Below are 25,019 nucleotides of genomic sequence, written 5' to 3'. Positions count from 1 at the left end.
AGGTCACTGAGGTCAGATGTGGGGATGCCCTGTGCTTGTCCGTCCCGATGGAAAGTGCCACAGCCTTGGCTTGAAAGGTTTTGGGAAGGACTCACCTCTCTATTCCCACTCTATGGCGGACCACGGGGCTGGAAGGAGCATCTCCATCAGAGAATTAATTGCTGAGGAGCAATGCCCCAGCCTGCCACACAATCACCCCCGCTGCAGCCCCATCCAGTATCCCTCCAGAACAAACCCCTCTCCCCATGGGAGCCTCTACCCTGGCAAAACCCTAAGGCAAGAGCCTGCCCGGCTGCTGAGTGGCCCTGACAACACACTAACCCATCCACAGTGAGCCGGATCTCACGTTTTCACAGATGCTGGACAAGCATTGAGGGTCGGGGGGCACCTGTGCTCCTGCAGAGAGGCAAGAAGGGGACAGCGAGGCGGGTGGCTACTTGCTGGGGGATTCAGGGCCATAGCGTGGCCATGGGGGCAGCACTGGGGGTGAAGCAGCACTGGGGTGCAGCATCCCCCCGCCTGTCTGGGGCATGGGGGCTGGCTGAGTTGGGCTCAGCCCTACTGAGGGGATGTCCAGGCCCGGTGGGGGATGTCCCCGCGCTGCTCCACGGGCGACATCACCGGGATGTGTCCGGGATGCGCTCAGGATGTCCCCTGAGGGCTCCCCCGCCCCTACTACCCTTCTCGGGAGTCGGGGCCCGGCCGGGGCGCCCCCTACAGCCGCGAGGAATGAGCTGCGCCAGGCGTTGTCCAATCAGAGGCGGCGTTGTGCCGTCCCCGCCGCCTCTCTCCGCCAATCGGAAGCAGCGAAGGGCGGGACCGGCGAAAGCGGGACACCACACCGGACGTGTGCGCCAGACACAACTTCCTCCCCTCTTCCGCCCTCAGTCCCGCCCCTGCCCCACCCTGCACTCTGATAGGATATACTTGCTGTCTGTCAGGCTTCCTGAAAGCTGATTGACTAGCCCGTGCTGCGAGTCCCGCCTACATCCGGGTCTCGCAAGCGCGGTAGCGACGGCGCGGGGCCGCCATTGTGGGAGCGGAGCGCGGTGGTCGTGGCTGCGGGTGAGGGCTTAACGGGGCGCGGTGGGTCTGGGGTGGGCCCGGGGCGGGCAGGAGCGACGGGGGAGCAACCAGCGGCGGCCTCGTTGTGGTCCCGCACCTCGCCCTGAGCCCCTCTCCACCCTCCCCGCAGGTGCGTCGCCATGGCCGCCGTGTTCCCGTACCGCGGCGGCTGCGCCCCGGTGCCCAACCCGTTGGCGCCGCTGCCCGACTACATGTCTGAGGAGAAGCTGCAGGAGAAAGGTGGGTACGGCCCCGGCACCCCGGATCCTCTGCGGGGGCACAAGGCCTTACCCGCCGCCTCTGTGTCCCCGCAGCCCGCAAGTGGCAGCAGCTGCAGGCCAAGCGCTATGCGGAGAAGAGGAAATTCGGCTTCGTGGACGCGCAGAAGGAGGACATGCCCCCCGAGCATGTCCGCAAAATTATCCGCGACCACGGCGACATGACAAATAGGAAGTTCCGGCACGACAAGCGCGTCTACCTGGGGTAAGGGGTCCCCGGTGTGTGACAGAGGGGGAGCTCAGGGCATCCGCCACTGCTGCCTTGAGAATTGTTGAAGGGAGAGATCCTTCTCCAAACGGCTCTTCACGTCCATTGTAGCTTGGTGAGGATGCCCTGAGGCATCAGTGCAGGGAAGGATCAGCAAAAGGAGTTGGTGCTTTGAATTTATGAGAAAAAAAATTAACCTGGATAATGCATCACTGAAGGGAAAGGCCTTTCTCCAAAGGGCTTTCAGTGTCAGTTGTAGTTCAGTCTGTTGCTCTGAGGTATCAGTGCAAGAGAGCATCAGCAAAGGGCATTGTTGCTTTGAATTTATGAGAAAAAACATTACGCTGCATAACACAGTGTCTTGGAAGAAGTTGGGGAGAGTATGAAATGTATTTGATAAGATTGAAAAGCATCCTGAGTGCTTCTTTGCTGTGTGGTGTAGAGAGCTGTCTAGTGCACGTCGTGGTCTGCTGCAGTAACTTACCATTGTTAATAAACACTCCAGAAACTCAATGAAAAACTTCAGGTTTTGTTTGGAAAAAAAACCAACCCAAAAACAAAAAAAAGCCAAATCACTAGAAAACCTTTTGACAGTACAAAGGTAGAGTGGGAAATTCATGGATTTGCTTTCTGAACGATGAGCAGCTCACAGGAGGGAAAACTGGGAGGTTGTTTGCCTTGTGGCAGGTGGTTGGTTGTCCTTGAGATGCACTCCAGCATGGTTTTTCCTTGGTTTGTGGTTGCAGTGCCCTGAAGTACATGCCCCATGCTGTGCTGAAGCTCCTGGAGAACATGCCCATGCCCTGGGAGCAGATTCGAGATGTTCCTGTCCTGTACCACATCACCGGTGCCATCTCCTTTGTCAACGAGATCCCCTGGGTCATTGAGCCTGTCTACATTGCCCAGTGGGGGTAGGTGCCTTCTGCTTCGTCCAGGTGGAAAAAAACTTTTTGCATCCACTATAAAATCCCCCTGATTTTAACCTTCCCCTGATTTCCTGCAGCTCCATGTGGATTATGATGAGACGGGAGAAGAGGGACAGGCGTCACTTCAAGAGGATGAGATTCCCCCCGTTTGATGATGAAGAACCCCCTCTGGATTATGCTGATAACATCCTGGATGTGGAGCCCCTGGAAGCCATTCAGCTGGAGCTGGATCCAGAGGAGGATGCCCCTGTGCTGGACTGGTTCTATGACCACCAGCCTCTGAAGGACAACAGGAAGTATGTGGCTGTGGTAGCACAATTCAGTGGGAGAAGGGAAAAACAAACAATGCATGAGTTACCTGTGCAGAGCAGTGTGTGACCTTTGTGTGATGTTTGTGGGGAGAGAAAAACCTTCCCCCAAGGGTGAGAGGGAAAACCTGGGTGCTGGAAATCAGCATTTTTGGCTTGCAGCTGCTCAGAGAAGCTATGGCTGCCCCATCCCTCGAAGTGATCAAAGCCAGGTTGGATGGGGCAACCTGGGATAGTGGAAGGTGGAAAGGTTGGAACAAGATGAGCTTTAAGGTTACTTCCAACCCAAACCATTCTGGGATTCTGTGATTCAGCATCCAGCAAGGCCCTTCTGTCCAGGAGGCCTGTTACCCACTTACCTGCTAAAACTGATGTTTCTGACCATGCTGTCGGGCTGACAGCCCGCATTGTCTAGCTGGAATTTGAAACTGATTATTTGCTAAAGGTGCGTAGATACTCTGTGTCAGTTTGGACACAGAGGAGGAGAGGAACTGGAGCAGCCAGCATTTTCTAGGCAGGAAGAATCCGGAGTGGTCTTTAACAGTGCTGCAGCCTTTTCTTCAGCCTAGAGACACCCATGTGTTACTTTTCCTTGGTGGGTGGCAGGAGGTGTTTGGTTATTGTGGTGCTGTGGCTGTGTCTGGAGTGTCCGTGCTCTGCTTTCCCAGGTATGTCAACGGCTCCACGTACCAGCGCTGGCAGTTCACCCTGCCCATGATGTCCACCCTGTACCGCCTGGCCAACCAGCTGCTCACTGACCTGGTGGATGACAACTACTTCTATCTGTTTGACCTCAAAGCCTTCTTCACCTCCAAGGCGCTGAACATGGCCATTCCTGGAGGTCCCAAGTTTGAGCCCCTTGTTAGAGACATCAATCTTCAGTAAGTGTTGGGTTTAGGAGAGTGGTAGATGGTTATCTGAGGCTAACATGCTGATAGCATGCTTTCAGTCACAGATGTTTGTCTCTCTCACCCTGAATGCCTGCATAACAGTTTCTTGTCTCATTTTAAGGGATGAAGACTGGAATGAATTTAATGACATCAACAAAATCATCATCAGGCAGCCCATCAGGACAGAGTACAAAATTGCTTTCCCGTACCTGTACAACAACCTGCCACACCATGTCCACCTCACGTGGTAAGTGCAGCCGCCTCCAGAGCCAGGAGAGGAGGGAAAGGCTGTCAGAGGCTCTAATGCATTTTTTTGTTGTTGTTGCAGGTATCATACTCCAAACGTTGTTTTCATTAAAACAGAAGATCCTGATCTCCCAGCTTTTTACTTCGATCCTCTGATCAACCCCATTTCACACAGACATTCTGTCAAGGTGAGTCACTGGGTTGACTGTGATAAACCCTACATGTGAAAGTAGGGGGCTTTAGTACCTTGCTTCTGATAGCAGCACACAAACATAGACATTGCAGGAGAAGGCACCAACCCTTCAACAAAAAATGCCAGAGTTGTCATTTTAGCCTTCTTCTACTTCTAGAGTTGCACAAAGTTGTGTCCTTTGGTTTCTGTAGGATAAAGCCCAATGTCTAATTAATAGTGTTAGAGTCTTCTGACAGATTATTTATCTTTCTGTTGCCTTTGGTGTATTCATGGAGCTGACATCTCCCTGAAGTAACCTCCAGAATACCTAACTCAGGATCTGGTAGCCACAGTTTGTCTTGTTGAGTGCTTTTTGCTTCTCTCACAGTCAGTACAGACACACTTCTTCCATGAGAACGAAGAAGTGGTTTTTAATTTGCTTAACTCAGAAACTGAGCTGAAGCAACCAGGAAACACCTTGTGTGCTTCTTCTGTATTTCAGAGCCAGGAACCACTGCCTGATGACGATGAAGAGTTTGAGTTGCCAGAGTTTGTGGAGCCTTTCCTGAAGGATACTCCTCTCTACACTGATAACACAGCCAATGGCATTGCCTTGCTATGGGCCCCACGACCCTTCAATTTGAGGTCTGGCAGGACTCGGAGAGCTCTTGACATCCCACTGGTCAAAAACTGGTGAGTTATGTCCTGGAGGAAGGAGGGATATAGTGATCATGATATTACCACCTTGTTATATTGAAAATGAAGCAAAGACATTATGGTGACTGGTTTCTGGAGATTTTAGGAGAGTTTCTGGAGACTTCCCTCTAAGGAATGTGAGTTAGCTGAAGCTTTGGAGTGTGATTTATCCACAGGTACCGTGAGCATTGCCCAGCAGGACAGCCAGTCAAGGTGAGAGTCTCCTACCAGAAGCTCCTGAAGTACTATGTCCTGAATGCACTCAAACACAGACCTCCTAAGGCCCAGAAGAAGAGGTGAGTGGGCTTTATTCAGTGGGAAACTTCTAATCTGTGTAGGGGATTGAGCTGACTGTGGTCTCTGCTCTCTCCAGGTACCTGTTCCGCTCCTTCAAGGCTACCAAGTTTTTCCAGTCGACCAAGCTGGACTGGGTGGAAGTTGGCCTGCAAGTGTGTCGCCAGGGCTACAACATGCTGAACTTGCTGATCCACAGAAAGAACCTGAATTACCTTCACTTGGATTACAACTTCAACCTGAAGCCTGTGAAGACCCTCACCACAAAGGTATCAGTCCATATGCTGTTGTACACAAGAGGAGAGTTTAGGTGAAAGTCATTGTGTAGCCAGCGAGGAAAGAGAGGCCACAGTGCTTTAGCTGTTGACCAAATTGGAGTTGTTTCACTCTTTTGTGATGTTGTTACATAAATTCTGAATGTTTTGTCTTACCCAGGAAAGAAAAAAATCCCGTTTTGGGAATGCTTTCCATCTGTGCCGAGAGGTCCTGCGGCTGACTAAGCTGGTGGTGGACAGCCATGTCCAGTACAGACTGGGAAATGTGGATGCATTTCAGGTAGGCTTTTTGGGTTTTTTGTTTCTAGATGTGGTGAGAGAAAGTTGAGAGGAGAATTGGAATATTTTATATGGGAAGTAGCTTCTATGGGATGCACAAAGTGGCTGAATGTTGCAGTGTTATGAAGAGGGGAAACAATGAAAATGTGCAGCATTGTTTGAAATTCTCTTTTATACTAGTTTATAAGAGTTGATCATTGTCTGAGCCAGTGTTAGAAGCTTTGTGTGGCCTGATACACTCTGTCCATTAAACTTGGCTGCTGGAGGTGATGTCTGAGGTGTTGACTGTTATCCCTGACTGTGTTCCATGTCTCAGCTGGCAGATGGCCTGCAGTACATCTTTGCCCACGTGGGTCAGCTCACGGGGATGTACCGGTACAAATACAAACTGATGAGGCAAATTCGAATGTGCAAGGACTTGAAACATCTCATCTACTACAGGTTTAACACGGTAAGTTCCACCTTTCCACACGATACTGACCCCATGTAAACTGAGGGACAGGGGAGGGATTCTGAAATGTCAATGAGTGACCTGCTCTTACCATGTCTCTGTTCTTCCAGGGGCCTGTGGGCAAAGGTCCTGGCTGTGGTTTCTGGGCTCCAGGCTGGAGAGTGTGGCTGTTCTTCATGAGGGGCATCACTCCACTGCTGGAACGCTGGCTGGGGAATCTGCTGGCCAGGCAGTTTGAAGGTCAGCACCTTGTAAATCCAGCACATGGGAGGAGTGTGGGGTAAAGATTAATAATGTTTGCTTGCCAGCCAGTTTTCTGTTCACACTGGTGGTCTTCACCCATGCTCCATTGACCAGTTTAGAGCTCTTCCAAGATCTGTGCCCCCAGGACAGATTCTAAATGGAAGTGGGATTTCCTGTCCCATATCCACTTAATCATATTCTCCTGGCAGTGTAGTTTCTCCAGACATTCTGCACCTCCATGCACTCCTGAATCAAGAAGAAGAACCACTGCCTGGTGGTGTCAGAATTCCTGAAGGACTTTGCTCTTTCCAGGTCGTCACTCGAAGGGTGTCGCAAAGACTGTCACGAAGCAACGTGTGGAGTCTCACTTTGACCTGGAGCTCAGGGCAGCTGTGATGCACGACATCCTGGACATGATGCCAGAAGGGATCAAGCAGAACAAAGCCAGAACCATCCTGCAGCACCTGAGTGAGGCTTGGCGGTGCTGGAAGGCCAATATTCCCTGGAAGGTAATTCCCTCGCTTGGCCTTTGGGTTCAGTTCTAACATCACCCGAGGTGAGCTGCTCTTGGAAGGCTCTCACTCCTACTTCCCTCACGTTCCTGTCCCTCCCCAGGTGCCAGGGCTGCCAACTCCTATTGAGAACATGATCCTGAGGTACGTGAAGGCCAAAGCTGACTGGTGGACAAACACAGCTCACTACAACCGGGAGCGGATCCGCCGCGGAGCCACTGTGGACAAAACTGTCTGTAAGAAAAACCTGGGCAGGCTGACCAGACTCTACCTGAAAGCTGAGCAGGAACGGCAGCATAATTACCTGAAGGTACTTCTCTCCTCCCTGAAATTGCCCAAATTGATGCTGTTTTCATAGAGAAGCTTTCATTGATTAATTCTGATGGTGTGGTTCTGCAGGATGGGCCTTACATCACTGCAGAAGAGGCCGTTGCTGTGTACACAACCACAGTGCACTGGCTGGAGAGCAGGAGGTTCTCCCCCATTCCCTTCCCCCCACTGTCCTACAAGCATGACACCAAGCTGCTGATCTTAGCCCTGGAGAGGCTGAAGGAAGCTTACAGGTTAGCAGTGGGAAATGATCTTGATCTTCAGGGGCACTGGGAAAGGCTTCTGTTTTGTTATCCTCGGTTCCTGTGATAGAATATGATGTGAAATTTACCCTGGTGGACTGGTAAAGCTGTTGGGTTTGGTGCTGCCAATTTATCTGGGAGTTCTTATTGACTCTGTCACTTGGGCAAAACCACTGCCATGCTTGTAAGTTTGGGGATGTGGATTGTGAGGATTTACACAGGGAGCATTATTATTCATCAGTTTAATGCAGTGGCCATTAGGCTGTTCATGTGCAGGTGCTGAGCTGTTCTCCCTTGTTCTCAGTGTGAAATCACGCCTGAATCAGTCACAGAGAGAGGAGCTGGGCTTGATTGAGCAGGCTTATGATAATCCCCACGAAGCTCTGTCCAGAATCAAGCGACATCTGTTGACTCAGAGAGCCTTCAAAGAGGTGAGTGAAAGCCCAGCCATGTTATGCTGCATTCAAAAGCTGAATGGCACAAAAACTTCGTGTTTTCTCACAACTACCAGCCTCAGTTTTCCCTCCTCATTTGTTGTTTTTTTTTTTTTTTAAAGGTGGGAATTGAGTTCATGGATCTCTACAGCCACTTGGTCCCTGTTTATGATGTTGAGCCCCTGGAGAAGATCACAGATGCTTATCTGGATCAGTACTTGTGGTATGAGGCTGATAAGCGAAGACTCTTCCCTCCTTGGATCAAACCTGCTGACACTGAACCACCCCCACTGCTGGTGTACAAGTGGTGCCAAGGTCAGTGGGCTCTTGGATTCCATGCAAAAGTGATTTTTCCTATGGGGCAACTTGTGTCCTATAAGTCCCCTTAGGAGCTGAATTTTGGGTTTGCAATTTGCAGTCAATAATTAAAATCAGAGATGTATTCTGTAGGCTAATACATATGTATATACCGGAGGAGGACAACTTGCACAGCATTTATGGTTGATTACATAGATTTCCTCCCAATTCTGGATAGACTGAAAGATCCAGAGTCTGAAAAATCAGGAATTGCAGGACTTACGTTGAGTTCTTGTGCCCAGTGGCTACTTCTGTGCTCTGATGTGTCAGCTAACACAACTCTGTTCCCTCAGGCATTAATAACCTGCAGGATGTTTGGGAAACGAGCGAAGGGGAATGCAACGTGATGCTGGAATCTCGGTTTGAGAAGATGTATGAGAAGATTGACCTGACCTTGCTCAACAGGCTGCTGCGTCTCATCGTTGATCACAACATTGCTGACTACATGACAGCCAAGAACAACGTGGTGATCAACTACAAGGTGATGATTGTTGGCAGGAAAGGGGGTCTGTGGTAAAAGGGACCCACCAGGGAGGAGGTTTTGGACCCGTGGCAAAGAAGGAACACAAGACTTGCCAAAGAAAAGTGATGAGGGAGTAAAAAAACCCTTCTGGGTCCTGCTGAGGGAGAGCTGCTCAAGTGAAAGGGTTCTTATGTGTTGGGATGAGTTTTCTCACAATTCCCTTTCGTCTCCTCAGGACATGAATCACACGAACTCCTACGGGATTATTCGTGGGCTGCAGTTTGCTTCCTTCATTGTCCAGTACTATGGGCTTGTGATGGACCTGCTGGTGCTGGGCCTGCACAGGGCCAGTGAGATGGCTGGGCCTCCCCAGATGCCAAATGACTTCCTCAGCTTCCAGGACATTGCCACGGAGGTGGCCCATCCCATTCGCCTCTTCTGCAGATACATTGACAGGATTCACATCTTCTTCAGGTGAGATCTCTGGGGCTCTGCCTTCCCCAGGTAAACACAAAGGAAAGGGAGAATTAGTATGCTCCTGCTCCTGGCTTTTGTTCCCTTTGCTGTTGAAGATCAGTAATATTTTAATTGGCAGACTTCCCTGGATAATTGGGTGCCCACATGCCTGCTCTTTCAGTTTGCTTTTCTGCAGCTTCGCTGGACCTACAGAAACACAACAAATGTCAAGAAACACAATTGACCAATAGAAAGACAAAATCGTTCGGGGGTTTGGTAAATTAGAGACTGGTAAAATAAGCCTTTTCTGTCTCTTCATGGAAAGATAACCCAAACCCTGAGTTGCTCCATGCTAATGAAATTCCCCCATTCATTGGGAGGACACAAAAATGGGAGTTACCTTGAAACAGGCTGACAAACAGCATTTCCTAATTAAATCCTTATCTTTCTGATAAGTCAACCACGCTGTTCCACATCCTTTTCTGTGCATTTCCAGGTTCACAGCTGACGAGGCAAGAGACCTGATCCAGAGGTACCTGACAGAGCACCCAGACCCCAACAACGAGAATATTGTGGGCTACAACAACAAGAAGTGCTGGCCCCGGGATGCTCGCATGCGCCTCATGAAGCACGACGTGAACCTGTAAGTGCTGCAGCTGGGAAAGAAGTGGCAGGAAAAAGGGGGAAATCAGTCATAAATTGTGGAGACCCTCGTGCCTTTAAAAGAATTTCCAACTGCCTCTCCCTGGAAAAGCGAAGATTAAAAGATGCCTTAGATGTAAAAAGGCTTCCCCCCATGGATCCTTGCAGACATTTTGCAATCTTCTCCCTGGGTTTTGCAAGTCCGTCACCCTCTCCATGGCATCCTCTTTCCCTGTTTCCCCATTGACTATGGGGATTGGTCCTGTTCCTCTCTTCCCTATGGTCACTTGCCCCCTGCCCTGCCCCTTGTACCACCCACCAACCTCAGACCCTATAGAACTAGAAAAGACCACATGTTCAGTCTCTTGACCTCTGGATTCACCTTCAGCACACTGGAATAAACACTTGCTGGAAATTGATCTGGGACTAGGAGGCTTCTGCCTCTCTGATGAGCTAGCTTGGTAACCTGTAGTTGTGAGAGCTCGATTGCTGCCTGGATGTTCCTTAAGCAGTTTCTCTATGGAGAGGCTGACTGGGATTTAGAAAGGCTGTAGCTGCACTCCAAAAGGACACACTGTTACAATAAATAACTGTTGGAGACTGATAGGTGCTCAGGATGAGATAAGAAGTGAGTGGTCCGTGCTGAAATCCTGAAAATTATGGAAGCTCTGTGAACTCACCCAGCTGTTATTTGGGTAAATTGTGATGTGTCCCTGTGCCCATCCTGTTTTCCAGTGGCCGTGCTGTGTTCTGGGATATCAAGAACCGTCTTCCCCGCTCGGTGACCACGGTGCAGTGGGAGAACAGCTTCGTGTCCGTGTACAGCAAGGACAACCCCAACCTGCTGTTCAACATGTGCGGCTTCGAGTGCCGCATCCTGCCCAAGTGCCGCACCAGCTACGAGGAGTTCACCCACAAGGACGGCGTCTGGAACCTGCAGAACGAGGTGGGCTGGGAGGGCAATCCCTCGGTGGGATTTCCATCTCTTGGAGAGGGATGCAATCTTAAATGGGGCCAGAGTGCTCTGGGCCCTGTGCAGTTGTAGCAGGTCTTTGGGGTTGACCAGCAACTCCTCAGAGATGGCTTAGAATAATTCTGAGAGCACTCATCGGGTGTGTTTTGAAAAGCAAAAGGTTTTAATAAAAGCAAAGAATAACAAACTATACATGACAAAGCAGAAGCCAGACACAGTGCAGAGAAACCCCTAGCACCTGCTAAGACACCCCAAAAAGCACCTGAGGGGCTTTGTGCTCATTCTTAAATACACAACCCTCAAGGAGGGATAATTTGGCTTGCTGCCCAATAGAAACAGCCACTGGTTTTGAGAAGCATTCCAAAGACCCAACAGGTGCCCCTGTGCTGGCACTGAGCCAACCATGGTAAGAAGGGCATGGAAGATTCTAGTTTTTCCTTCCTTAAAAGTCTTGAGGTGAAATTGAAAGCGTTTTCTTTATTTGGAAACATCTTCTTGGGTGTGAGGATGCACTGCAGTAGGAGAGGGGCTCCCAGGTGGGAACTGATGGGTCTGTGCTCTCTAGGTCACCAAGGAGCGCACGGCTCAGTGCTTCCTGCGTGTGGATGATGAGTCCATGCAGAGGTTTCACAACAGAGTGAGGCAGATCCTCATGGCCTCTGGCTCCACAACCTTCACTAAGGTAAGTGGGGAGGGAGATCTGTGACAGCTTTCTGCAGATTCCTGGGGAATGAGCCAGTAGCTGATCCTTTTCTTTCCTATCTAGATTGTCAATAAATGGAACACAGCTCTGATTGGCTTGATGACTTATTTCCGAGAAGCTGTTGTAAATACTCAGGAGCTGCTGGATTTGCTGGTGAAGTGTGAGAATAAAATCCAGACTCGGATCAAGATTGGCCTGAATTCCAAAATGCCCAGCCGTTTTCCTCCTGTGGTGTTCTACACCCCTAAGGAGCTGGGAGGGCTGGGCATGCTCTCCATGGGCCACGTTCTCATCCCTCAGTCTGACCTGAGGTGAGTTGTGCTGTTCTAATTCCTGCATGAGTTGAGTGTTCTCTTAGATCCTCTTTCCCCTAAAAATATTCCATGAGTGCTAAACCATGGTACAGAGCTGTGTTGCCTTTACAGCAGATAAAGGGAGTCCCAGGTCCTCCTGCCTCATTCTTGTGTCTTTGCTCCAGGTGGTCCAAGCAGACAGATGTTGGCATCACTCACTTCCGCTCAGGAATGAGTCATGAGGAGGACCAGCTCATCCCAAATCTGTATCGTTACATCCAGCCATGGGAGAGTGAATTCATTGACTCTCAGAGGGTGTGGGCAGAGTATGCCCTGAAACGACAGGAGGCTATAGCCCAGAACAGGTGTGTGTCCATGTGTGGGAGGACAGGCAGCAGTGGGAAGTTCTGTGCTGTCTGGGGATTTTGGAGACCTTGCTGGCCCTGTGGCACCTACAGTGCTGTTCCCTTGCCTCTGAAGGAAGTTTGGCATTTTGGTGTCCCCTGCCAGAGCCCCGAGCTTGGTGTCACTTCTGTGATCTCATCATTAATGCATTGCTGTAACTTGAGAGGTAACAAAGTGTGGGGATTTTTTTCCTTCAGGCGTCTGACACTGGAGGATCTGGAGGACTCATGGGACAGGGGAATCCCTCGGATTAACACCCTTTTCCAGAAGGACCGGCACACCCTGGCTTATGATAAAGGATGGAGAGTCAGGACTGACTTCAAACAGTATCAGGTATGGACAGGGAATTTCTCTTCCCTGAATATGAAGTTCAGATACCTGTTCCACACAAAGTCCTTTTACCTTGCATTATTGCAGGTGCACTTCTGTCTGTCTGCTGCAGAAAGAATTTACAGAATTGTGTTGGGACTGGTAGAGGCTGTTTGGAACCAAATACTCCAGAATTTGTAGCTATCCCCTTCTGAAAGCATTTGGATAAATTGCAGTGTATCAGAGAAAACCACAGTAAACACAGCTACATATTACAGAATCAGTTCTGGAGAGAGAAAAAATAATTATCCCAAAACAAACATTCCAAAATATTAATTTTTAGTAACAGTGGAATGATTCGTTATTTAAAGCCTTTAATAACAGCTCTGTAGAAGGCCAGTCCCTGAAAGATAAAAACACCATCTGAGGTTCCACCCAGTGTGAATTGCAGAGTTGTCCTGACAGAACTCGTGTTGTAGATGAGCTGTGTCCTCCAGCACTGAGAGCGTGAGGCATTTTACCTGTTCACTGACCATCATCATGACGTTGGTTCCTCCAGTGAGTGCAGGCAGGTGAGTGATGTGCTGGCTGTTGTCTCCAGGTGCTGAAGCAGAACCCGTTCTGGTGGACACACCAGCGCCACGATGGCAAACTCTGGAACCTGAACAATTACCGCACGGACATGATCCAGGCTCTGGGCGGGGTGGAAGGGATCCTGGAGCACACTCTCTTCAAGGGCACCTACTTCCCCACCTGGGAGGGTCTCTTCTGGTAAGAGGAACTGTGATGTGCACTCTGGGCTCAGGCTCTGCTGATTCTGTTGAGTTTCTGCAGATTTTCAGTTGTGAGAGGGCTACAGCTGAACTTCTTGCTAATCCATGGAAATTTCTTGGCATAAAACAACCCTCCCATCTTGTGGCTGATCCCTGTCTCTGTTATAAGTGTCACTCTGTTACAAGTGACACATAGAAGAGATGAGGGACATCTCATTCAATTGAATCTAATGCAGTTGATGGTCTGCCCATTCTAGGGAGAAGGCCAGTGGCTTTGAGGAGTCCATGAAGTGGAAGAAGCTGACAAATGCCCAGAGATCGGGTTTGAACCAAATTCCAAACAGAAGATTCACTCTCTGGTGGTCTCCTACCATTAACAGGGCCAATGTAAGTACCTGGTGCTTGTCCCTCTAGGAGCAGACACCACTTCTCCACTGAAATGAGAGCAGTTAATTGATCCAATTAATTCTCAGAACATCTCTTACAGAGGTACTAAATCTCCTTAACAGGGGATGCTCCATTTTAAAAATTTCCTCCGTTGTGCTGTTGTGTGTTCTCACAGCTGCTTTTCCTTTGCAGGTGTATGTTGGCTTCCAGGTGCAGCTGGATCTGACAGGGATCTTCATGCACGGCAAAATCCCCACGCTGAAGATTTCCCTCATCCAGATTTTCAGAGCTCACTTGTGGCAGAAGATCCATGAAAGCATTGTCATGGATTTGTGTCAGGTGAGCAGCGTTGGCTTGGTTTGTTTCTGTGCCCTTTTGGAGCAGGAAAAGTATTCCTCCAGCAATTTGACAGAGGAAGGGAAGAAATGGAAAATGAGATTTTCCTGCCTGCAGTGTTCAGAATAGATTCCTTATCTGGGTTGCTTGAACATGTGTCATCTTTGACTGCCTCTTCCTCAGGTGTTTGATCAAGAGCTGGATGCTCTGGAGATTGAGACAGTGCAGAAAGAAACAATCCATCCCAGGAAGTCCTACAAAATGAATTCCTCATGTGCAGATATCCTTCTCTTTGCTTCCTACAAGTGGAATGTGTCACGTCCGTCCTTGCTGGCAGATTCCAAGTGAGTTTCCCTTTTCCCTCTCCTCTGTCTCCCTGCAGAGCAGAGCTGCTGAGCCTGTCATCTAGTGTCTCTTGTCTCTTGGGCATCTAGGGGACACTGGAGATAGTGTCCAGCAAAGCACAGGGCTTGTTTGGGTAGGTGGTTGCAGCACCTCCTGGCACTGCCTTCTGGAAAGCACCAACACTGCCTTTGCTCCTGTTCTCTCCTCTGGGTGAACTTTTCCCTGAGCTGTTGAAGGTTCTTCTGGAAACCTCACAAAGCTGAGCTGGCCCAGGGCCAGAATCTGGAGTGAATTCTCACTGATTCCTCACCAGACAGCCCCTGGGGCAGATGACCCTCGTGACTACACAGCAGTGGACTCACTGCTGCTTTGTTTAAATCTTTCAACAGCCCCTGCATTCACTGCTGTGCGATGAGAACAGTAGAGTCCCTTTCCAGGGTGGAATGTGGATATGAGCTGGCTGCAGTGCCCATGCTTGGTGACAGTTAACTACAGGGCAGTTTTGTGCAAGATGAACTCTTGTGGCTTGCTTTCTCCTCAGGGATGTGATGGACAGCACCACCACCCAGAAGTACTGGATTGACATCCAGCTGCGCTGGGGCGACTACGACTCCCACGACATCGAGCGCTACGCCAGGGCCAAGTTCCTGGACTACACCACAGACAACATGAGCATCTACCCCTCTCCCACTGGGGTGCTCATTGCCATTGATCTGGCCTACAACTTGCACAGGTGACAGCTGCACCTTCTGTGGTTTCATTTTTAGGATTGGCATTGGTAGTTTGTGGGTATTGTCTCAGTGCAGCTCCAGAGTGGGTTGTACTCCAGGTGGGAGGATTCCAGGCAGAAGCTGGAGATGTGCAGTGAGTGGGGTAAGGCATCTCAGGTTGCCCAGTTTTGCTCAACAGTAGTGGTTCAGTTACCCCAGTTCATTAATAATTTGTTTCTTAGGCTATTTCTGTCAGACTGTTGTTGGAGCTGAAGGACAGGCCTTGTTTCAAAGTCCCTACAAGTGGGGGCAGCTATTTCTCACTGGAAACTAGGGGAAAGTCAGAAATCAGTTCTCCAGTGTGTTTGTTAGAGAAAGTGCAGCTTTTCTGGGACTGCTGCATGTGTGTGCTGTGTCTTCCCACTGAGGGAGTGTGGGAAAAGCCACAGGTGACCAGCTCCCAGGGACATTACAGAAGTCATACTGCAGTACAAAGTTGTATTTTCAGCAGGTTGAAGGGGGCCTGCCTGCTGCATGGAATGTGGGGTTGTTGCCTCTTCAGGTCTAATGGCAACAAATTCTGTTTGTTTCCTTCTTCAGTGCTTATGGGAACTGGTTCCCTGGGAGCAAACCTCTGATCCAGCAGGCCATGGCCAAAATCATGAAAGCAAACCCTGCCCTGTATGTGTTGAGGGAACGAATCCGCAAAGGGCTGCAGCTCTACTCCTCAGAGCCCACAGAGCCCTACCTGTCCTCCCAGAACTATGGGGAGCTCTTCTCCAACCAGATCATTTGGTTTGTGGATGACACCAACGTGTACAGAGTCACCATCCACAAGGTGAGGCCAGAGGGGTGTCTCAAGGAAAGGACTGAATGGGGTAGAGGTTTTTATTCATGATGGAAATCTGGGAGTCAACAGATGGACCCAGATTTTTGCAGGGTGCACAGAGCAGCTCTTACATTTCCCACACAGCTCCTCAAAGCACACGGAGAGCTGGCTCTTGTGAAAAGGTGTACATGGGCTCCATTTATCTCCCTGCACTTCTCACTCTCACTTGTTTCCTCAGACTTTTGAAGGGAATTTGACCACAAAACCCATCAATGGAGCCATTTTCATCTTCAATCCCAGAACTGGACAGCTCTTCCTGAAGATCATCCACACATCTGTGTGGGCAGGACAGAAACGTCTGGGACAGGTAGGGCCTGGGTGTGACCTGGGGGTGGGCTCTGACTGCTTGGGACACTCCCTTGAGCAGAAAACATCACAAAGATCTTCATCTTCCTGCCTCTTAATGAATTTGGAGCACCAAAGTCCAAGTGGTCAGGCAGGAGCATGGGATATAGAAGTGGAAGAGCACAGGCATTGCTGCTGCAAGGATTTTGAGATTCTGAGGTGTAAAGACCCCACATCATCAAGCAGAGCTTGAGGATCAGTTCTGTGCTCCTTGTTACACAAACCACTCTGCACTTGGCTGTACATCCAGTGCAGTGAGAAAACACAGGTGGCAAATCCAGGGAGGTGGAGTAGCTAGCTGTTTTTTTCTGAGCCACTCAGGAGGAACTGAGCTCCAGGAATGGGAACTGCCCTCTGTGATCAGTAAGGAGAAAATGCTGAGCCTTGCCACTGATCTGGAGCAAGCCATAAATTCCAGTTGTATTTTTAGAATTTGGCCCGCGTCCCTCTGGTTCCCAGACTTGGAGACACTGCTGGAGAGCAGGGGGATATTTCTCTAACCCTACTGTCCTTCTGTAGCTGGCCAAGTGGAAGACTGCTGAAGAAGTGGCTGCCTTGATCCGATCTCTTCCCGTGGAGGAGCAGCCAAAGCAGATCATAGTGACACGGAAGGGCATGCTGGACCCACTTGAGGTAAGGATGCAGCTTTGTGAGGATGTGTAGAATCTGTGGGAGATAACAGGACAGTTCTGTGTGCTGTGATGTTCGGCAGTAGTAATGAGCTAATTCCTCTTGATAAACTCCAGGTGCACTTGCTGGATTTCCCCAATATTGTGATCAAAGGCTCGGAGTTGCAGCTACCCTTCCAGGCCTGTCTGAAAGTGGAGAAGTTTGGTGATCTCATCCTGAAGGCCACTGAACCCCAGATGGTTCTCTTCAATCTGTATGACGACTGGCTGAAAACCATCTCTTCCTACACAGTAAGCACAGATGTGTCTTCTGCATTTTGCTTTGCTGCTGATAAATGAGGCAGGAACCAAGGCCTCAGATACCCTTGGTAATTTGTTTGGGAGCACTTGGTTTTGAATCTGCCTTGAATCCATCTTTAGATAGATTTTCCCTGGCAGTTCCCATGTGCTCAAACAGAGGAATGCTGTACCAGGGTCTTGTATATTTAATTTTCTTCTTTCTAACTGCATCCTTTTTTCCCTCTCCAAGGCATTCTCCCGTCTGATCCTGATTCTCCGGGCGCTGCACGTGAATAACGATCGAGCCAAAGTTATCCTGAAGCCAGACAAGACAACCATCACTGAGCCTCACCACATCTGGCCAACCCTGACTGATGAGGAGTGGATCAAGGTGGAGGTGCAGCTGAAGGATCTCATCCTTGCTGACTATGGCAAGAAGAACAAGTAAGCCATAATCCTGTCAACCTTCCCTTCCTGCCCTAAAGGTTGTGCCCAAGGGCCTTTGTCAGTGCACTCTCAGCCTTGTAGGGAAATCTGGTTATTATTAATAACTGTCTGGTAAGACAGATAAAAATGAACCAAATCTTTGATCTGAGCATCATGGCCCTTCTTTTGTTTAAAAGGTTGCATTTAATTTTTTCGTAGTGGGTGTTCTGAGCTTGTGCCTGAAGGTGGGAAGGCTCCAGAATGTATTTTGAAATGCTTGACTGGGGTGAATTTTCTCTTCCAGCGTGAATGTTGCATCCCTGACCCAGTCAGAGATCCGAGACATCATCCTGGGCATGGAGATCTCTGCCCCGTCTCAGCAGAGGCAGCAGATTGCAGAAATTGAGAAGCAAACCAAGGAGCAGTCACAGCTGACGGCCACACAGACCCGCACGGTGAACAAACATGGGGATGAAATCATCACCTCCACCACCAGCAACTACGAAACCCAGACCTTCTCCTCCAAGACTGAGTGGAGGGTCAGGTAGGAAAGGCAGGCAGGGGTGGTGGAAAGGATTGGAATGCTCAGGGAGGATCTGTGCCCCCTCTGATCGTGGTCTCCTCCTCACAGAGCAATTTCTGCCGCCAACCTCCACCTGCGGACAAACCACATCTATGTGTCATCAGATGACATAAAGGAGACAGGTTACACCTACATTCTTCCCAAAAATGTGTTGAAGAAGTTCATCTGCATCTCAGACCTGCGGGCCCAGGTGAGTGTGCAGGGAGTTTGGTGGAGTTGTGCCCCACTCAAACAACGCCAGGGGGAACTCTTGGTAAAGGGCTGGGAAACTGCTGTGGTTTGTCCAGGTGAATCCCTCTGCTGCTCTCCTCAGGAATTAAGGAGTTCCCACTCTCACAGTTACACAGAGATCTCTTCTGGCCTTCTAAGGCAGGTGTGTGTGTCTTAGATTGCAGGTTACCTGTATGGAGTGAGCCCTCCAGACAACCCCCAGGTGAAGGAGATCCGGTGCATTGTGATGGTGCCACAGTGGGGGACACACCAGACCGTGCACCTCCCAGGGCAGCTGCCACAGCACGAGTATCTCAAGGTGAGTTACAGTTCAGCTTCCAGGATGGATGGAAGGTCAGTAACAAGGACCTGAGATTGTGGAGCAGCTTCCCTTGGTCTTTTGTAGTTGTAGGACTGAAAGGGCTCAGTCTGAAGCCAAACCTGTTTGAGATCAAGTGAGGCGAAAACCTGTGATCTCTGTGTGCTTTTTGCCAGGCCTTGAAGTGCTCTCATTTTAAATGGTTTTGATTTTTCTCTAAACCACTGTCTTTTTGTCAGGAAATGGAACCTCTCGGATGGATTCACACCCAACCAAACGAGTCCCCTCAGCTCTCACCACAGGATGTCACCACCCACGCCAAGGTCATGGCTGACAACCCCTCCTGGGATGGGGAGAAGACCATCATCATCACCTGCAGGTGAGGGGCAGGGAGGCTTCTGCTGCCCCTCTGAGGGGGGTGTCACCGCAGAGCTGGGGAACTCAAAATAAAATTGGCAGAAAGGGAGTGTTGGCTCATTCCTGCCTTCCCTCCTCTGCCCCACCTGAGTGTGACTTGCCTCATGTCTTCTCCTTTTCAGTTTCACCCCTGGCTCCTGCACGCTGACAGCCTACAAACTGACGCCGAGTGGGTACGAGTGGGGCCGGCAGAACACGGACAAAGGGAACAATCCCAAGGGTTACCTCCCCTCCCACTATGAAAGGGTGCAGATGCTCCTGTCCGACCGTTTCCTCGGCTTCTTCATGGTCCCAGCACAGGGCTCCTGGAACTACAACTTCATGGGTGAGCTGGCCTGGGCAGGGGAGGGGGAAGGAGGCAGTGTCAGGAGCTTGGGGAAGAGGGAATAGCTCCTCACCCACTCCAAAGCTTCCTCAGAGCAGCTGGCAGGGATGCCAGCACTGTGCCCTGAACTTTCCTTAGTACCAGCACTGGGATGTCAGATCAATGATTCTTTTGGTGGCTAGAGAGTTAAAATAGATCCCATTTCTGTCTGGATTGTAGTGCATGGTCTATCACCACTGAATAATTAATCGCTGTCAGGCAGAAGAGATAATGGAAAATGCAAGAGAGGAGCTGTTCCCAGGAGGGAGGTCCTGGTATCGTGAACACCACGGGCAGCTGGAGAAGGGGTCAAGAAATGAGAGTGACAGAACACTGGATTAGCATAAAAAGACTGTAAATCTCTTGAGGGGAGGAACGCAAAGGGGCCTAATTTTGCATGGAAATGGTCGTAGAAAGGCGGAGGGCTTTGTTAGGCTCCTGAAGGATGGGAGGAGGCAGAAGAGCTGCTCAAGTGGGTGACGTTCCCTCTTTTCCAGGTGTCCGCCACGACCCCAACATGAAGTACGAGCTGCAGCTCGCCAACCCCAAGGAGTTTTACCACGAGGTCCATCGCCCCTCTCACTTCCTCAACTTCGCGCTGCTGCAGGAGGGGGAGGTTTACTCCGCCGACCGCGAGGATCTCTACGCCTAATCCTGCCCGCGCCCCTCTTAGTACTGTTGATATTCAACAGCGTGTTCGTGTGTTACCCCGCTCGCTCCCTTTCACCCCGCGCGTTGTTGTTTCCCCCACTTTTTCCGCTCAATAAATTTTGTACGAACGGGCTCGCGGGCGCTTTCCCCGCCTCGGGGGCGGCCCCGGACGGGGCGGGCCGTGCCGTGCCGTGCCGTGCCGGGCGGAGCTTACGGGGCACGATGGCGGAGCCGCTGTGGCGGACGCCGCCGGGCCGCCTGGCCCCGCCGCACGTCTACCGCATGGCGGGAGCGCTGGGCGCCGAGCTGCGCCGCCTCTCCGCCCGCTTCGGGCCCGACGCCGTGGCCGGGCTGGTGCCGCCCGTGGTGCGGCTGCTGGAGCTGCTGGAGGCGCTGGTGGCCCCGGCGGGCGCCGAGGGGGAGGCGCCGGCAGCGCCGGCCGGGCCGCGGGACGCGGAGGTGAGCGGGGACCTGCGGCGGTGGCGGCGAGCCACGCGTGTCCCGCGGGAGCGGCCGTGGGGAGCCGGCTGTCGGCTTTTCCCGGGGGATGGGGCTCACACGGGTGTCCCGCGTTTTGTGGGACGGCTCCGACCCTGCTCTTCCCGTTCCCCGTGGGGGCCGCTCCGAGCTCGCGGTTGGCTTTTCCCAGCGGCTGGCGCTGACCCTGCTGCCCTGAATCCCCTGGCACGGCTCTGGTGTGTCTGTTCCGTTCTCCCAGGGGATGGCTGTCCCTGCTGTCCCCCATCCCCCGGCACGGCTCTGACCTCGCTAGCCCTGTCCTCTGGTACGGATCTGACCCGGCTGTCCCTTGGGGTAGCTCCGGCCTGTCTAGCCCAGTTGTCCCCCCAGGATGACTAAGCCAGCTGTCCCCTTTCGGGGTGGTGGCACTGACCCCACTGTCCCCCACCCCCTGAGAGGTCTCTGACCTGGCTGTCACCGTCCCGTGGAACAGCGCTGCCCTGGCTGACGCCTGGCTGACCCGGGGGTGGCTCTGACCCGGCTGTCCCCTGCGCCCCGGGGGTGGCTCTGACCCGGCTGTCCCTGTCCCCAGGACCCCGAGCAGAGGCTGTGGGAGGCCGAGCGCCGGGAGCGAGCCCTGCACGGCCGCCTGGCCTGCCTGGAGGAGCAGAACCGGCAGCTCCTGGGGCAGCTCGCGGAGAGCCAGTCCCAGGAAGGTGGGTGTCCCCGGGGGTTTGGGGTCCCCTGGTGCCGCAGGGTGTCCCTGTGGAGTGGCAGGTTGAGTGCAGGGCTGAACCTGTTCTTCTGGAGCCTGGAATGCTGCTCTCCTTCCCCTCACCTTGGAGACCTGTCCTAGCAGGGAGCCTAGGCATTACCTTGTTCTGAAAATCACAGGGATCCCAAACCTCCAGAGCGCTGTGAAAGCCCCCAGGAGGGTGATGGAGGCAGGCACAGGGTGCGGGCTGCTGTGGCAACTCAAGGATGTGTCAGGAATGGTCTAAAACTCTCAGTTCCCTTCTTTCCATTGTTCCCACTGCGAGATTACCAGGAACAAGTCAGACTTTGCAGAAGCACTGAGGAACTTTGTGGTGGTGTGGGCCTTGGGGGAGTCCCTGGGGCCTCTCACTCCTGAGCACCCGTCTGGTCTCAGACAGCACGGCACGGAAGGAGCGGGAGGTGATGCTGCGGCTGAAGGAGGTGGTGGACAGGCAGAGGGATGAGCTCCGTGCCCAGGCCCACGAGATCGTCTGCAAGAGCCGGGACACGGAGGCGGTGAGGGCGTGGGAGCTCAGGGGTGTGGTGTGCCAAGGGCCCGGGGACCTGCTTTCATGTCACATCCCCCCCGCCCCGGGGCTGTCACAGCTGCTGAGCCTGCTGGGGCAGGTGGCACTGATGTCCCTGGGTGGGGACACGGCCTCACCTTTGGCTGCCCTGGGCCCTGCAGCTGCAGGAACAGCTCCATCGCTTCATGGCCATGAACGAGGAGCTGCGGCACAAGGTGGCCGTCGTGCAGGCCCAGCTCAAGAGTGCTCTGGAGCAGAAGTCAGACCTGGAGGCTGCCGTGCTGCAAAGCCAGAGGGAAACGAGCAGGAGGAGCAGGACAGCCCTGGAGAGCCGGCGGCCAGAGCCTGCTGTGGTGAGTCTGAGCTGTGGCCTCGCTGCTGCTGGCCATCACCAACACTGACCCCACACTGCCAGCCTGCTGTGGAGCTTTTGGCACACCCAGACCCAAGGAAACCCCCACAGCTGAAAACTGAGCAGTGTGGTGTCTGCAATGCCAGTAACACCTTCTCTGTAAAAGCTGTTATGGGTGGAGCAAGATGAGGTGACAGGAGTTCAAACTAGATGGGACACATGATGAGAGGGGTTTGCCAGGTGAGGTGATGGTCAGTGGTTGCTGGCTGAGATGGGGACATTTCTGGGACTTTTCCATTTTTGCCTGCATGTTCACCTAGCCTTTGGGTGGGGGTTTTGAGGCCTCTGCTTGCCTGCTGACTCTTTCCATCCCCTCCAGGAGGGAGCCCTGTCACCCTCAGAGGAGCCGCAGCACCAGGATGGGGACAGGAGCCCTGCTCACTGCTGCTTCTCCAAGGAAGAGCTGCAGCAGATCCTGCAAGAGAGGAATGAGCTCAAGACCAACCTGTTCTTGGTGCAGGAGGAGCTGGCTTATTACCAGAGGTGAGTCCTGTCCCTGCAGCCACCTCCGGCCCATCAGAGGCTGCTCCCACCACAGTCAGGGCAGAATCTTCCCCAGGCTCTTGGTTAACCAGCTGGCTGCTTTTTGCTAGGGAGCTGCTGAACGAGGAGAGAATTCCCAGCTTCTTCCTGGATGCGATGAAATCAAATATCAAAAAACAGAGGAAAAAAATCAGGGCCAAAATGCTGGGAACGACGGAGGAGTCGGCGAGCAGGTGAGTCAGGCTGGGTGCTGGGAACCTCCCGTGCAGGGTGGGTGCTGGCTGGCCTGCTCCAGTGTTTCCATGCGTGTGATGGCCTGGATTGGAACTTCCCCAGGCTTGGAGCTGCCTCCTGCTTCCAGAGATCAAAGCTTTGATGTCTGCAGTTGATGTGTTGCTCTGGCATAGCTGTGCCACAGGGGCTGGGCTTTGTGCTGCAACTTGTGTGTCCCTGTCACCAGTCAGGCATGGCCTGGCCAAATGCCACGTGTCCCTGCATGCAGGTGACAAAACAAGGGTGAAGTGGTGGCACTGGGAGCACTGGACAGACTCCAGAATGGCTCCAGCACTTGCTGCTGTGGCTCAGTGCAGGTTTACCCCCATTTCTTTGTGCTGCAGTGATGAAGAGGAAGGCTCCTGGCTTCCAGGTCATGGCACAGACTGTGTGGATGCTCAGCCTCCAGAATCCAAAATTAGGAGCTTGTAAGTTTGCTCCTGTGCTGCTAGGGGTGGGAGGCTCTGCCAGTGGAGAGGTTTGGGGCTGGGCTGGGACCTGGCACCTGTTGAATTTAGATATGATGGGAACAGAGCCAGCAGGGCTGGCAGGGATGCTGTCAAAACAGCTGGTTTTTGCTGGTTTTTGGGGGGGATCTGCCTTGCCCTGGGTGTCACACACTCCCAGGGCCCGCAGCCAGGCTGTGTCCTGCTGTCACAGAGGGAGGTTGAGATTCCACATTCTCCCTGGGGAGGTTCTTCTCCCCCACAGGCCTTATCTGCTCTCTCTGCAGTTTTGGGCTGTGGTATCAGGGCAGCAGCAAAGAGCCCCCCACATCCAGCTGCTCGGGAACCTGGGAAATCATTGACTCACTGGACACACAGCTGGAGCCAGAGGGAGAGAGCAAGGCAGCCTCCAGCTCCCCTGACAGAGCCATGGCACCACTCTGACCTCACGGGAACAGGAGCAGGATCTGTCCTCACAGCAGAACTTCCTGGATCCTCTTCTTCCAGTGGCTTCAAGAGCAGCATGGCAGCCCTGGCACTCACCCATGCCATGGTGGTGGCAGAGCCACAGTGTGGGCAGATTCCTGCAAACCCACTGGGACACTTGGATGTGGGCAGCCAGCCTGGCATGGGACAGCTCAGCACCTCTGGGCACCTCTGCCCACCAGCCACCCTTTCACTGTGCCCACAGCATCACCACAGAGGGGCCCCCACAGCTGTGCCCCCTCCCCACTGCTCCCTGCTTGCAGCTCAGCGTGGTGGGGGTCTGCGCCCTCCTCCTGCTTCACACCCCAAAAAGGGATCTTCCCATCCACTGGTGGCTCTTTGCAAACCCCTCTGCTCACAGCTCAGGATTGCACTGCCCCATCCTGCTCTGTGGGGCTGTTTTACCTCACCCCGTTCTGTCTGTACCTCCCCAGTCCCTGCAATGTGAAGTTGGGGTGTCCTGGGCTCTCCACGTGGCTGGGAGGGGCTGAGCACACTGCACTGGGTGTCCAGGTGCTCCTGTGGCTGGGAGTCATCAGGATCAGCACCCCCAGGGCCACTCCTGCACTTCTCAGGCGTGGGGTGAATCAGTTTTGTACTGGGACCTCTTCTGCCACCTCTGGGACCTGGCAGACTGGAACAATCCTTGTGTTCATGGGGGCAAGTCAGTTGCTTCAGGTCGGGTACTTTCTACCTTTAATTCGGAAATAAATCAGTCTCTTGTTTCTCTCCTGAGCCCCTTCTGGTGGGTCAGCTGTGATGGGGAGTGGGCTCCAGGGGGATGATCCCACAGTGCTGGGCATGGAGGAGTTAATTCCTGCATGGCCAAGGGGAGCTTCCAACCCGGAGCCCTCCCCTTGCTGAGCCAGCCTTGGGTAGGAAAAAGGTGTTTCCTGTGCATCTGCTGACACAAAGCTCCTGGGGACATGGCGAGGTGGGACAGTGGCCAGCAGCCCTTCAAAGGCCAGCATAGGTCAGGCTGTGTTGCCGTGGGGGCCATGGGGACCCCTCCTCTGAGCCCCTGCCGTGGGAGGGCTCGTGGGGGTTGAGGCAGGGGGTGGCAC

At 52.5% G+C, this 25,019-nt stretch overlaps 2 protein-coding genes across 2 annotated transcripts; both read left to right on the top strand.

The window, feature by feature from the left end:
* The first annotated feature begins 989 nt into the window (after window positions 1-989).
* PRPF8 (pre-mRNA processing factor 8) lies at window positions 990-20,245 on the top strand. Its single transcript, XM_066333311.1, has 43 exons — window positions 990-1,065; window positions 1,196-1,305; window positions 1,380-1,548; window positions 2,298-2,462; window positions 2,555-2,773; window positions 3,454-3,666; window positions 3,797-3,922; window positions 4,004-4,109; window positions 4,596-4,786; window positions 4,966-5,085; window positions 5,163-5,352; window positions 5,519-5,638; window positions 5,954-6,088; window positions 6,199-6,328; window positions 6,644-6,840; window positions 6,947-7,153; window positions 7,243-7,406; window positions 7,720-7,846; window positions 7,972-8,164; window positions 8,500-8,687; window positions 8,905-9,143; window positions 9,622-9,768; window positions 10,503-10,713; window positions 11,306-11,422; window positions 11,507-11,754; window positions 11,922-12,101; window positions 12,339-12,474; window positions 13,052-13,221; window positions 13,481-13,610; window positions 13,803-13,949; window positions 14,130-14,290; window positions 14,833-15,024; window positions 15,602-15,839; window positions 16,069-16,197; window positions 16,755-16,868; window positions 16,982-17,155; window positions 17,394-17,587; window positions 17,874-18,113; window positions 18,201-18,342; window positions 18,541-18,681; window positions 18,921-19,060; window positions 19,221-19,423; window positions 19,960-20,245. Exons 2-43 carry the CDS (start codon window positions 1,206-1,208, stop codon window positions 20,112-20,114), a joined length of 7,008 nt encoding a protein of 2,335 aa, XP_066189408.1. The 5' UTR covers window positions 990-1,065; window positions 1,196-1,205; the 3' UTR covers window positions 20,115-20,245.
* RILP (Rab interacting lysosomal protein) lies at window positions 20,245-24,690 on the top strand. Its single transcript, XM_066333312.1, has 8 exons — window positions 20,245-20,572; window positions 21,165-21,288; window positions 21,723-21,844; window positions 22,017-22,208; window positions 22,587-22,750; window positions 22,861-22,983; window positions 23,368-23,451; window positions 23,757-24,690. Exons 1-8 carry the CDS (start codon window positions 20,336-20,338, stop codon window positions 23,911-23,913), a joined length of 1,203 nt encoding a protein of 400 aa, XP_066189409.1. The 5' UTR covers window positions 20,245-20,335; the 3' UTR covers window positions 23,914-24,690.
* The last annotated feature ends 329 nt before the right edge of the window (window positions 24,691-25,019 follow it).

The sequence above is a fragment of the Sylvia atricapilla genome, chromosome 20 (genome assembly GCF_009819655.1).
Source record: "Sylvia atricapilla isolate bSylAtr1 chromosome 20, bSylAtr1.pri, whole genome shotgun sequence".
Taxonomy (NCBI): Eukaryota; Metazoa; Chordata; class Aves; order Passeriformes; family Sylviidae; genus Sylvia; species Sylvia atricapilla.
This window is presented reverse-complemented; position numbering and strand designations above follow the sequence as displayed.

Excerpts from the sequence above, each read along its gene's own strand:
- PRPF8 (XM_066333311.1), top strand. The coding sequence starts at position 1,206 with ATGGCCGCCGTGTTCCCGTACCGCGGCGGCTGCGCCCCGGTGCCCAAC. Across the intron at positions 17,156-17,393 it reads AAACCATCTCTTCCTACACA|GCATTCTCCCGTCTGATCCT; the intron begins GTAAGCACAGAT and ends TCCCTCTCCAAG. Across the intron at positions 18,343-18,540 it reads TCTCAGACCTGCGGGCCCAG|ATTGCAGGTTACCTGTATGG; the intron begins GTGAGTGTGCAG and ends TGTGTGTCTTAG.
- RILP (XM_066333312.1), top strand. The coding sequence starts at position 20,336 with ATGGCGGAGCCGCTGTGGCGGACGCCGCCGGGCCGCCTGGCCCCGCCG. Across the intron at positions 21,289-21,722 it reads GGAGAGCCAGTCCCAGGAAG|ACAGCACGGCACGGAAGGAG; the intron begins GTGGGTGTCCCC and ends GTCTGGTCTCAG. Across the intron at positions 21,845-22,016 it reads AGAGCCGGGACACGGAGGCG|CTGCAGGAACAGCTCCATCG; the intron begins GTGAGGGCGTGG and ends TGGGCCCTGCAG.